Source organism: Aspergillus melleus (genome assembly GCF_016097325.1).
Source record: "Aspergillus melleus strain CBS 546.65 chromosome Unknown contig1, whole genome shotgun sequence".
Lineage (NCBI taxonomy): Eukaryota > Fungi > Ascomycota > Eurotiomycetes > Eurotiales > Aspergillaceae > Aspergillus > Aspergillus melleus.
This window is the reverse complement of record NW_025763370.1, coordinates 6659178-6671883: the sequence shown is the minus strand read 5'-3', so window position 1 is coordinate 6671883 and position 12706 is coordinate 6659178. Positions and strand designations below refer to the sequence as shown.

General features: G+C 54.1%; 6 protein-coding genes across 6 annotated transcripts; 1 reads left to right on the top strand and 5 right to left on the bottom strand.

Moving 5' to 3' along the window:
- Positions 1-473: 473 nt before the first annotated feature.
- Positions 474-1763, bottom strand: GVP36 (BAR domain-containing protein; the record flags this gene model as incomplete). Its single annotated transcript, XM_046084036.1, has 5 exons — positions 474-506; positions 561-692; positions 752-1316; positions 1418-1573; positions 1729-1763. The coding sequence occupies 5 exons, from the start codon at positions 1761-1763 to the stop codon at positions 474-476; spliced, it is 921 nt and encodes a 306-aa protein (XP_045939999.1).
- Positions 1764-2407: 644 nt separating this feature from the next.
- On the bottom strand, positions 2408-2913 carry LDX57_002386 (uncharacterized protein; the record flags this gene model as incomplete). The annotated part of the gene is made up of 2 exons (XM_046084035.1): positions 2408-2454; positions 2511-2913. 2 exons carry the CDS (start codon positions 2911-2913, stop codon positions 2408-2410), a joined length of 450 nt encoding a protein of 149 aa, XP_045939998.1.
- Positions 2914-3036: 123 nt separating this feature from the next.
- LDX57_002385 (uncharacterized protein) lies at positions 3037-3857 on the bottom strand (the record flags this gene model as incomplete). Its single annotated transcript, XM_046084034.1, has 2 exons — positions 3037-3135; positions 3198-3857. The coding sequence occupies 2 exons, from the start codon at positions 3855-3857 to the stop codon at positions 3037-3039; spliced, it is 759 nt and encodes a 252-aa protein (XP_045939997.1).
- Positions 3858-5308: 1451 nt separating this feature from the next.
- Positions 5309-8649, bottom strand: LDX57_002384 (putative C6 finger domain protein; the record flags this gene model as incomplete). The annotated part of the gene is made up of 4 exons (XM_046084033.1): positions 5309-6548; positions 6612-7708; positions 7772-8421; positions 8487-8649. 4 exons carry the CDS (start codon positions 8647-8649, stop codon positions 5309-5311), a joined length of 3150 nt encoding a protein of 1049 aa, XP_045939996.1.
- A 933-nt stretch (positions 8650-9582) lies between these two features.
- Positions 9583-11100, top strand: RRP8 (25S rRNA (adenine645-N1)-methyltransferase; the record flags this gene model as incomplete). The annotated part of the gene is made up of 1 exon (XM_046084032.1): positions 9583-11100. The coding sequence occupies one exon, from the start codon at positions 9583-9585 to the stop codon at positions 11098-11100; it is 1518 nt and encodes a 505-aa protein (XP_045939995.1).
- A 252-nt stretch (positions 11101-11352) lies between these two features.
- pup2 (proteasome core particle subunit alpha 5) lies at positions 11353-12465 on the bottom strand (the record flags this gene model as incomplete). The annotated part of the gene is made up of 5 exons (XM_046084031.1): positions 11353-11632; positions 11746-12089; positions 12206-12284; positions 12363-12375; positions 12441-12465. 5 exons carry the CDS (start codon positions 12463-12465, stop codon positions 11353-11355), a joined length of 741 nt encoding a protein of 246 aa, XP_045939994.1.
- Between the last annotated feature and the right edge of the window lie 241 nt (positions 12466-12706).

The following is a 12706-nucleotide window of genomic DNA, read 5'->3' as shown; positions in this document are numbered from 1 at the left end:
ACAGTGTCAAGTTGAGGTGCAGGCCGGGTTTCGACGCGGATCCGGTTCCAGGACAAGTGTAGTAAAAGAAGCGAGGATCGACTGAGCGAATGCAAGTTCCGTCGTTGCGAATGTGCCACCGCGAGCAGGAAGGTCGCCGGGATGATAAGGTCGCGGAGCTTCGGGCGGAGTGGGCTTAGGTGGCTGGCTGCCTCAGGCCGCGAGGTGTCATTCTGCCGCTGTGGCGGTGCGGGTGGACTTTACGATACGGTACAGATTGGCTCACGTGGACTGGAGGGAAGAAGACGAATTGACTACGCATCGATAAGGCATTACACATCCTCCACCGGGATATAAAAACATCTGTTTCACAAGTGCAACAGGGGAAATCGTAGGAAGACTAGCTGGGAGACAGACAGACACAGATAGACAGACAACACATCAAAAAATAAAGCAGGACATAAAGGAAACAGGGGAGACCGGAGTCAGGAAACTTAAGCTCCCTCACGGCTCTTGCGGTAGCTGGCCTAGATAGTGTCACGTTAGCGTTGTTTCAGTTCCTCGCCATATATAGATCATACCTCTTGCTCAACCTGCAAGCCATCGACCACAGGAGCCAGCTCACTGAGAATCTCATATGCCCGCTTGTGGAACTCCAGCTGCGCGGCGATCAAATCCGCCAGGTTTCTCAAGGGCTCGGGGGTATCGAGGACCTTTGACGCGAGACAGTCAGCAAAACTCCGTTCCAAAAGATCATCCCGCGCAGACTTACATTCTTCATCACGCTGACAGCCTCCTCAGTCTGACCGACGAACTCATCCTCGGCCTGCTCGATCTCGGCACGGGCCTCCTCGCTCAGGTTGTCCAGATCACCTCTGGCCTGGGCCTTCTTGCTCGCCTTAACCGAGTCCAGCATGAGACGGGCATTCTCGACGTTGCGTCGGGCCTTAGCCGCGAACATCAGGTTCGTGTTCAGCGTGGTGTTCCATCCGGCCAAGAAGCGCGACTGGATCTGGGCGTCCTGCGACAGACGGGCCTCGCCGACCTTCTCCGACGCGAGGGCATACTTCTCCAGCGCCGAGGCCAGGGGATCTTCGCCGGTGGTGGAGTTCTGCGCCAGCGTCTGGGACCCCGACAGCGAGGCGCGGGCAATGGCGTGGTTGAAGGTCTTGGGCTGCGGCTTGTCGACGGGGGGAGCGGACAGCGCAGCCTGCGCCTCGGCGGGGGAGGCGGCCTGGGAGAGAAGTTGGACCTTCTCGCTGATGGTGCGGCCGAGGTCGTTGAAGGATTCACGGATGTTGGGGGGGTAGTCGTAAGCTTCGTTGGAGTACTGGGAGCTATTGAGGGATAAAGCAGAAAAGGTAAGTGGGATTGGTTCCGCAGATCTTCAATTCAAGTGCGAGGGAAAACCCCCTCGACAAGGGACTCAAAAACTCACGTCACCTGGAGAAGCTTCTGGTGGACCAGCTTCAGCGCATCCACGCGCTTCTCGAGCTCGATGTACTCATCGGGGAGTTGGGTGCGGTCTTCGGCCTGGCCCAGCTGCTCTTTAATCATCTGCTGCGTGCGCGCAGCGAAGGGCGAAAAGTTCGCACTGTCTCGCAGAGCAATAAGAGGTTAAAACATGTCAGCAGGAGGGTGGGCGATCGGGAGGGTGTTCGAGCAAGCGAAAGGAGGGGAGGGTTGAGATGAGACAGGAATACGTAGTAGAAAACAGGCAGTGCAATTAACTATCAGGGGAGAACTCACCTCAGGTTCTTTCCGAACGCCTGAAACTTATCCATGGTGACGAGCAACGCAGTCGGCGGTTTCTGTAAGATGCGGAGAAAAGGAAGGGATCCAAACGGCAATCTGTCAGTCGGAGTGATTATTGTTTAGGGAGTCGAGGCCACGCACCGCCTCATCAAGGCCCCGTTCTTCAGTGGCGGTGCACACGTTCTGCACCGCCACAGATGGTGACGTCCCTTTCATACTTCAATAATGAATATCTTTGTCTTCTTTGTGCAAGAAATCACATCTTATCACAGAGAAAGTGAATGCAAAGTCCTGTTAGGATTGATATGTTATTAACTAAACATGTTCACATTAAATCCTTCGACTATAATAGTCGATCTCAAATATGAATTATGATAGATTTAGTCCGCGCGACACAGGCTCTAGTAAAAACATCAAGGGTATATTCTAGACTAGACATTCTCGTACTAAGTACCGATTAAGAGCATTGTACTCGGTAGATAAATCAAAAGCAAAGGTCAATCGGAAGGAAAGAAAAGACACAATCACAGGCCTGCTGATCCGATATATTACATGTAGATAACCAGTAACCAGATGAGACGAAATCATAACCGAAATAATAGACATCAGATCAAATTACCCGTGAATCATTCCTAACGCGTCAGAATTCAAAAGAACGAACAGAAGGGGTTGTCTAAGTCAGAGTAGCCATCATGGCACGGACGATACGGGAGTTGGGGCCTAAATGTTGTCAGTTAGCATTTGCGACTTATAATCAACCGAATGGTATGTCTTACCCTTGCGGTCCCTCTTCACCTCGGTGATCTCCTCGCGGTCGCCGTCGCCATTGATGAATTCCGTGTCTCGGATAACTTCTCCCCGACTCCGACTCCGTCGCTCCAGAGGCATGTATTCGCGAAGATCCTCGTCGCTGTCGCAAGGCCGGATCATAATGGCGAGCGGCCCGGCGTTAACGTGATCGGATTCCATATCATGGCGAATGCGCACCGGCGACGACCGACGACGATGACGACCGTGCACCGAGATGGATCGGGTGCGGGAGACGGTCCTGGTCAGCCGCTTCTCGGAAAGGTCATAGTTGCGGGGATGGCGAGAGTGCGATCGGTGTCTAGAGGAAGACGACGACGCGGGCTCGATGAGCATAGTGTGATGGTGGTTCTTGGGGGTATAGGGCTCCATGGCGATTTTCTCCACAGGTCGGTCCCGGCGCCGCTCGCGAACAGGGGACGGCGAGGACTCTATTATACGTGCTAAGAAGAACTGTTAACAAGGGCGATTTCCTCCGTGAAGGGGGGCACGTGGTCACTTACCACCGGTCCGGTGCTTCATCTGGCGACTGCGGCTGATGACATCGTCGATTTGCTCCTTGGAGAGTGCGACCTGGATAATGACCATATCACCCTGTTTTAATGGCCGGTCAGCTTCCAAATTCCCGGTAAGATCTGGCGCGATGTAGGACATACCTCATCCTCGTATGGGTAACCAAACTCACGAACGGCCGCGGGGTGGACCAGCTTTCGAGGCATCCGAGTCTTGCCCTTTCGAGGGTATGGCTTCTCAATCTCAACTTCCTCAACGACCCGCGTTGGGAATCGGCTGGTGGAGCGGCGGGGACGGTCCCGGAAGCGATCGCGCTCACGCTCATGGTATTCTTCATCGCCGTAGTGATCGGGGTCCGCGACACGAATCTCCTCGTAGTAATCCGGTTCGCGGGGAGGACGGACCGGAGCGCGAGCGGGGGGGTCGTGGTAGTAATACTCATCGAGCTTGCGCGAGGGGATGCGATCGAAGGTGTCCAAGGACGATTGGCGTCGCAGAAGACGGGGTCGAGGCGGAGGACTATCTCGTCGACGATCGTAGGTTACGAGAGGGCCCGAAGTATGAACGAGATGGTCATCTTCGTAGAATCTGTCCGACCGGCGGGCAGGAGGACCATATCGGTCATTTTCTTGCATGCGGTATTCGAAGCGGTCATCTTCCACGCGGCGGGGTCGGTCGAGCACGGGGGGACCGCGCGAGTGCAGACGTTCGCGGCGCTCACGAGAGAAACGGTCGGCGTCCCAACGGTCGGAGTCATGCTCCAGGTGGCCGGTAGAACGGCGATAGTCGTCGTATCGAGACATGTGCCCGGGTGACTTTTGGAGCGAACCGTGGATGACGACAGCGGGTGACTTTGGTTGTGGGCGGGCCGTTGGTGGTGGGGGAGATGTGAACAGTACCACTGGTACAGTCGAACTGTGGCTAAGAGGGGACAGAGATATAGAGTGGAATAGGAGGAAAGAGAAGGGTACAGAGGACAATCCGACTGAACGACCGTCGCGAAGGGGAGATATAAGAGGAAGAAGTCGAAAAAAGAAAAAGGAAGCCTGAAGGAGACAAAATGACGTCGGCGGGACGAAAGCCTTACGGTAACGATGGTAAGAATGCCTGCCTCAGGCCGGGGCGCCACCGCCGGCGGGCGTAACGAAGGGAAAGTGGTGAAGCAAACGCCTCGTTGCACCAATTCATTCATCCTTTCGCCACGGATCGGCGCTTGGCTTTGGCTTCGTCAACCCTCGAAATGCTGCTTGTGTGTGCGTCGATCCGATCTGTCTCGCTTCGTTTCGTCTGTCCCCGGGCGTCTGGTCCCTTCAGCTCGCATCAGCTCATCGACCTGGCCTTGTCTGGCCCATCTGGTCCAGTCGCTGCCATCGCGGATCTGGCAGTCTAGATGCTGCTACCCAATCCCATGCATATGCTCGCCTGTCAACCAAGATCTCCACCCCAGCCCCACGGCCGCGCGCGCGGTTGGGCATTGGTGTTTGAGACATAAGAGACCGATGCGCCGTATGCGATTGCGAAAAGGCCGTGGCCATACGCGCGACTGGTCGGTGCTAGACAAACGCTAAGGAATGCAGCTCGAGCATTGAATTCGGACCAAGTGGTCCCAAACGACGCTGGCGAGGAGGCTACCGCAGCCTACAGGTCACCGTCGACCTGGAGAGTTTACAAGTCCAAGGTGAAAGGACGCTTCAGGAAGGCGGGTTCCGCTCTGCAAGGGGACCGTTGATCTGCGGTGCCATGTGTTCGTACTCAGACGCCTCCATGTGTACCCTACGGCCGAGTCACTGCTGCCCACTGGTTGCCAAACCCCGAGAATCCCCACATCGTCCGGACCAGGGGACGCCGCCGCGGATGGGAGATGTTGTACTGGTAAGTCTGATGGAAGTCTGTTACAGATGTGAAGCAGCAAGCCAGGTCAGCAGCAGAAAAAGCAAAGCCACAACTGGTCTGATTGTCTTGGAATTCCTGCATGATGATCGGCGCCCACAACTGGGACCCCTAAGGGAGTCACCTACGGTCTAGAATCCCTGTCCATAATACTTGCATCAGGTGATAGCGAATTTGAGCGTGTCCATATGATTTTGGACATCAGTGAAAACTTTTTCTTTTTCTTTTTCTTTTTCTTTTTCTTTTTCTTCTGCGAGCGATCAGAAGGTCTCTATCTGATTCTTACAGAGAGCTCGATTGCCACGGGCCCCTCTTGCCAACGGAGTCCTGCCGAGCAACGTCGGTGTTGTCGTTGTCGGTCTATTTACATTCGATCTGCTATCTCCAAATTTAGCAGATCGTCTTCTAGACTTAGAATCCCCATCGCCCAATTAGACCGAACGGGTTCCGGGAGCGTGACAAATCGCCTCTCCGGGTTGTCGTTTGCTTGCTCGTGCGTCCAGATTGGGGAAGGCTCGTAGGAGCTCTGGTCTCGGCGCTGGTACGGGGGACCTCGTCCCTGTTTCGCGGCCATCGTCCATGCGTGTTCACATCCGTTGGCCACGGCGTCGGACGACTTCCACCCGGTTAGACGGGAAACCTTGTGGAGCGTAGTGACGATCCACTGCCGATGGGCGGCCTCCATGTATTGTACGCCGGCGAAGAAGAGAGGCACGGTCATCTCGATCAGGCAGGAACCGAGAGTAGGACTCAGACGACCTACTTCGCTATTGAGAATCTGTGGATAGTAAATGCCGGCCGCGACCTGTCCGACGATCTGCGCGTACTTGGCAGTTGCAGGCGCCGCTACGCCCGCTGCAACCATCATTGCAGGCGGCATGCATGGGTGCAGTCGATACAGAAGCATGAGGCCCGTATAGTAGAATCCCCACACTACCGCAATCGTTTGCGTGCGGTACTGAAGGGCTGGACCGAACGGGGTGGAGATCGGTGGAGCACTGTCGGACGGTAGCGGCATGAAATGGGGGCCTATCGCTTTCGCAAAGGTGTCGAACGCGGCCAGAATGCTCTCCCACTCGGATTCGGCCTCGCCATACGACCCAGACTCGTCATCCTCCACCCCTTGAGTGGGGTGGTCAGGTCGAGCTGCCGTGTCGGCGAAAGCAGCAGGAATGTGTCTCGGCCCGCTAGATGGGACCATGCCGTACATGGGAGGACCTCCGCTTTCCGGGCTTCCTCCACGGTGCTGGCCAGGCCGGGCGGTGGTGATGTTGGCGGGTTGGGCACGAGATTCACACGAACCGGGAGGAGCACGAGGAGGAGCACCAGCGGCAGGAGTGCCCGATGGAGCATTTGGGGGAGGTCCCCTTTGCATACCAGGGGGTGCCGCAGCAAATCTAGCCATGAAGTTGAAGAGCCCGGCATCAGGTTTCCAGTCAGTCCCAGTAGCCCTAGTGGCTTTCAACTTTCTCTTCCTATCGCGACGCCCGAAGTCGGTCAATCGACCCAGCAGAAGCCACAAGTGATCTGCCGAGCCATAAACAGCATCCAAGCGACCGATACCTGCACGAGGTGGACATTGATTCCATTGAGAAAACGGCAGACTAGCTTGCTGTCAGTCGATGAACCCTCATAGAGGGACCACCACGTATGTGTGCAACACTTACAACAGTCCACTGCCACTGATAAGGCTCTGCAGCATATCTTGCTTACAATACCACCAATAGAGATCACATTGAATCCGAAAGGCTTCGATATCTTTCCGAGTGAAGTGTTTCTGACGAGATTTTCCTGGGCCCTCTTCGACTTGCCCGAATTCATCGTAATTGACAGCTCGACCGACAAACGATCCTATTAGGTCCTCATTGATGCTACTCTCTTTCTCGCAGAATGGGTCGTCGTCGTTTGCGGCGCTTCCGAACAAATACGCTTGCTGAAACGATAACCCCGGGCCCCTTAGCTTTCGTTGTGCCTTTACCCTGCGTCGATGCGCACGAAGGTCCCGTGTTAGGCCGGCGAAATCAATCTCGCGTATCAACTGGGCGGAGCCAGCGATGTGGCTATTCCACCGGTAATGTTCCGCATTCATGACCTCATAGTATGCTAGGAGCAGTGCGGCGGCCAGAGTTCCAACTTGCTTACGACGCGTGGGTAATCCCACGGCCACACCAACCCTTTTGAGTGCAAAATGATAGTGTCTTAAAGAGAGCGTCGGCGGAGCTTGTTGTAGGTACGCGATGTGCAAGCTACTGACGGCAAGGATGGTTTGCAGCAAGGCTTGATGCTCCAATGCTTTGAAAGGTAAAGTGTATGTCCACAAACCTTGCTGCGCCGGCGACACGGGTGCGCCAAACATAGTGGAAGGATCGACCGGGTGCCTCTCAAAGACTGACAAAGTAGGCCCCGTAGAGTGGATAAAATGCAGAAATATTCGCGCGGTTTTGGGGTTATTCAAAGGCGAAGAGCCAAGAGTGGGATGATACGAAGCGAGGAGATTGGGCTCGTTCAAATAGGTCGTAAACGAACGGAGCTGTCTTTGATCCCGGTTCGCAGAGGCCATGATCAGGCTAAGCTGGTTGAAGTTTTCAGCAGTAGTTGGATCTTCCAGTTCTTCATCAGACCCGACGTCGTAGTAATCATCACCTTCGTCATCATACTGGGACGGTGAAAGTGGTGTAGATGCTGATTGGTAACTATGTGGTTGTTGTTGGGGTCGACTTGTCCCCGAGTGTGGAAAGCCTAGTTGTGATGCGACACCTGGGATCTACGATTTAATTAGCATTTCCATGAGAGCAAGAACTTCCTGAAAGGGTGGTTTTCCCTGTACCTGTGAAAACTCAGGAGCACTTGGTGCCGCGACATGGTTTCTGAGATACTCATCATACGGGTTATTAGTACCATAGGAAGCAACCCAGCCACTGGTGCTTTGACTTCCCCTAAGGTGATGCTGTGCAGAATGATTCTGTATATTAGCCCCCGTTGGGTGCTGTTGGTAAGTTCCATCGAAGGTGGTTGTTAACTCTTGCGGTGGTTTGTGATAATCTGCCGCAGGGATCGGTGCTCGTTGCACAGTCGAAGAGTCAGATACGGATGGACCCTGGCCATGAATAGGATGATAATACAAGGGCAGAGCGTCAGCCTCCTGGTATTCTCCGTATTGCGATGGAGTAGCTGCAGGTAAATGCGCCTGCTCTAATGTAGGGAGTGGAATTGGCCTCGGAGCCAATACAGGACGGTGTGAGCCGGCTGGTCTCTGTTGAGAGAATACGGGAGCATCGTAGCCGCTCGGGAGTGGTAGGTTGGCAGGTGCTGGCGGCAGTTGGGTGTGTGCCACCTGTGTGTTCGAGGGATTGGAAACTCCAAGTGGGTTCATAAAGACCAAGCGCTGAGCATATCCCTTACATTCTCGCTTAGATTTAACACAGTTGTTACATATAGGCTTCTCCTCCCCGCACTTGATGCGTCGCTGCCGACAGGCTGTAGTTTGATTAACGGATGATTTGGTTCGGCGAAATCCAATTCAAAACTATCAGTAAACGTACTTAGACATCCCGTTTTGGTGCGTTTCTTAGGAATTCTCTGCGCCTCGGCACTCTTTGCTGCCGGGTCTGTAGTGGTCTCCTCTTGTTGACGGTCCGGGGCCGAGACATCAGCGTCGGGACCCAGATCCTCCCCAGGGCCCCTGATAAGATTTGGGTTTCCCATCACAGCAGATCAGGAACCAGGCGAGACAAGAATTTCATCGTTTGAACCAAATCAACCGAGCATGGCGTGGCAATGATGGAGACTTTAATAAAAAAGCCTTCATTGCGCGGCTTAGCAGGCGGGGGCAGATTGGGAACGATGGTGTGTTCGTCGCACCAAAAATACATTGATTTTAGGCCCAGACTCACCCGGGGATGATCCTTGATTGGCCTACAGTCGGCAGCCAGAAGTCCCCATTTTTCCCCACGGTTCTTGTCCTTTGTCAATCGGCTCCGACTCGACAGTCCGTCCTACACCGGTGTAGGTCTTTGGGACGAGGTAAGTTTGCCATCTGAGTTTGCTGGCCTAGACTCTCTTTTTTGTTTCAAGAACTTTAGAGTTCGACGTCGATAGAAGATGAAGCCGTCTTCTGACCATGCGACTCCATCTTGGGGGCCAAGGATTGGAATACTTTAGCTCCTCCGTCAGTCTGACGTTTGCCACATTTTCTTCAGGGAAGGGGATCTGCACCCATTTTTCTTGTTTTCCCCTTTATGGTGTTCATGGATCACAGACCTAAGGAGTAAAATAGACGATCTGTTTCATCAAACGAGCTAGTGTAGCCACTGCAATAAGCTAATGTAAATCGCAGCCATCGACCGACGAGCAGAAGTCGGTAAGCAACTCCCAACCAACGAGGAAGACCCGCCATAAGCACCGCCTGACCGCCCATGGAAAAGTCCGGCAGAAAGCCACCACGGGCTGAAATTTCCCATGGAAACCCGCCTTTGCCTGATTTTTTCTCGCTGGCGCCAACCCGAGATTTTCGACCTGGTGGGAGTGCCTTGCAAAATTTATTCCTTTTAAGCTTTTCCTGTTTCTACCAGTTATCTTCTAGACCGCTTAAAAATAGCATCGCAAGCCGCGCGTCGAACTTCTTAGCAATTCGGCATCATGTTCGCCGTTCCAGGTTGGTCGGTTTCCAGCTCCGGCCTCGCGCAGCAATCCGAACAACCCAGTCAGAAGGCTCAGCAGGCCAATGGATCGAACAAACCTAATGATAAATCCAACAAACGCAAGAGAGAGGACCATGTGACTAAGGGAAATGTCGATCAGATGTACCGTCGGCACATCGAAGGCCAGAAACCTACACCATGGGCCGCTAAGGCCGAGAAGAAGAAGCAGCAGCAGCAGCAGAAGGACCAGAGATCGCAGGGAGAAAAGCCACAGAGCCCAGTGAAGCAGCAAGATAAGAAGGAACCCAAGCAAGACCCGGAGAACGAGGCTGGCGCGAACGAAGGAAAGAGAGCAAACAAGAAGCAGAAGAAGAACAAGAACAAGGACGAGCGGAAGGCCAATGGAGAAGAGGATCAGACCGTCTCCAAGGATGCCTCTGCACCCACGAACTCTCTTCCTGTGGCTCCTCCCAAGACCGAAGCTATCCTCACGCCTCTGCAGCAAGCCATGCGCCAGAAACTGATCTCGTCTCGTTTCCGTCACCTGAACGAAACCCTCTATACCACCCCCTCCACGCAAGCTCTGGAACTCTTTACCTCCAACCCCGAACTCTTTGACGAATACCACGCGGGCTTCTCGCGCCAGGTGAAGGAATCCTGGCCCTCCAACCCGGTCGACGGTTACATTGCGGCTATTCGCAGCAGAGGGAAAGGATCCCCTCCCAAGAGGGGAAACAAGCCAGACAACAAGAGCAGAGGACCCCAGCCTTTGCCTCGGCGACCCAATGGAGCTTGCACGATCGCTGATCTTGGCTGCGGTGACGCTCAGCTCGCGCGCGCCTTGATTCCTTCGGCAAAGAAGTTGAACTTGAAGCTTTCTAGCTACGATCTCCACGCTCCCGAGGGATCGCCCATCACGAAGGCTGATATCTCCAACCTACCCGTTGATGATGGCTCCGTCGACGTGGCCATCTTCTGTCTCAGTCTGATGGGAACCAACTGGGTTTCGTTCGTGGAAGAAGCCTGGCGGGTGCTGCGCAGTGACGGCAAGGGTGAGTGCTGGGTCAGTGAGGTGAAGAGTCGATTCGGCAAAGTGACGCGGAAGAAGGCGCAAATCGGCGCCCGGAAGCCGCTCAGCAAGTCGGAGAAGAAGAAGCTGAAGAAGAAGCAAGATGGCGACGACGACGGATCGGATGTGGATGACGCCGACGTCTTTGCCGAGGACGCTCAGCCCAAGCAAGACGACGAGACCGACATTTCGACGTTTGTCGAGGTATTCCGGAGTCGCGGCTTCATTCTCAAGTCCGAGACCGTGGACAAGTCGAATAAGATGTTTGTGAAGATGGAATTCATCAAGCAGGGCGGTGCGCCTACCAAGGGCAAGTATGCCTCTATCGGTGGAACCAAACCCGGTCCGGGCAAGAAGAGGTTCATCGAGAAACCTTCGCAAACTGCCAGCATGTCGCCTGAGGAAGAGGCCGCGGCTCTTAAGCCCTGCGTGTACAAGATCCGGTAGACCACCGGAGTTGTTTAATCACATATAACCTGTTGTATATAGAAGCCATATTAGCTGTATCTCGCCCGCAGGAAAATTTGTTAGTTCCTCAGCACCAAAAGTTCAATCATGAATATCAGATCATTAAATGAGGCCATTGTAATTTTCTATTCGATTCCAAAACAGATACACGACCTTGAAAACAGGACAAACGAGTCCTAAACATCCCACATCAGCCCGTCAGAAGTCTTGCGCATTAATTCCAGCGCTCGTTTATTGGTTTTCGCCCAACCGCGCAACAGCGCTGCCCATTTCTTCGTCGTTGTAGATGCGGAAGCCCTTCTCCTTGGTCACACTGGCCAGCTGCACATTCTTCGCATCGAGCTTCTCCTCCATGACCTGCTTCAGCGTCTTCAGGACCAGGGTTTCCGCCTCGTTGAGCGTCAAAGAGCGGTGGTATTCATTCTGCAACTCGGCCTGCGCACCCTCGCTTCCAGATCCAATGGCCTTCGCATCGTATCGGTAGAACGTACCGGACGGCTCGGCGTGATATCTACGGGTAGAGATAAGTTAGTAAATGATACAATGTGTGCATGTGCGGGGCGAGGGGGTGTGGATGAGCGCAAAGATAGAAAATGGCAGTCCAAATGACTAAAGGGAACATACAGTTGAGGGCCATCCTCGTCAAAGCCCGCAATTAACAAGGCAACACCGAAAGGTCGACTCATGACACTTTCCTCGTCATCACCGGTCTCTCCGAATCGCAGGGCCAGGTCACAGATGGCCTGGGTGCAGCTCTCGACTCTCAGCGGCTCGGCGTAGTGGAAGGCGTGGTTCTGGCATTCGACACGGGCGTGCTCGACAAGGTTGCGGGCATCGGCCTGCAGGCCAGACATGGCACAGCCGATGTGCTGGTCGATCTCGACAATCTTTTCGACAGAAGAAGCCTCGAGGAGGGTGGATGTGACACGCTTCTCAACACCTAGGATGACACCTTCTGATGTTGCGACCTATTCTTGGGGATTAGAAGAAGATCTGGCGGGAAGTCCGGGAAAATATCCAAAAGAAGCATGTTGGGAGGACCACAGGCTCAACCCTGGATGCTGGAACGGATGGATGCACATACACCGATCGCTGTTGAGCCCAGTTTGATAGCTTCCAGAGAGTATTCGACTTGGAACAAACGCCCCTCCGGGGAGAAGGTGCTGCAAGAAATTCATTGTCAGGGAACCGAGGAGCGAAGAGTATTGCGGTAATTATAAGGGGGAGTCCAGGGTTCGTACTTGATTCCACGGTCTGTTGAGCATCGTTGTTAGATAGGATAGACCGCATTAGAGGGGAGAGGTCGTCATGGAGCTTACCATATTCCGATCGCGCGATGAACATGTTGGCGGGCTATGGGATACGATGACAATTCACAGGTAATTCTGAAAGAAAGAAGAGGGGGTCCGGGTGACAGCGAGGGGGGATAGAAGCGACTTGAATTGGAGAGGACGAAGGAGGTGTGAGCTTGTTCTTGGTGCAGCTCGGGCGAAGCTCCCGTCGTCAGTCTACGCAAGTCCGCTGAGTGCCTGGCGGAGACGCCGCCTCAGGCCGTCAGGCATCAACGTGCCTTACCCGCCGACCT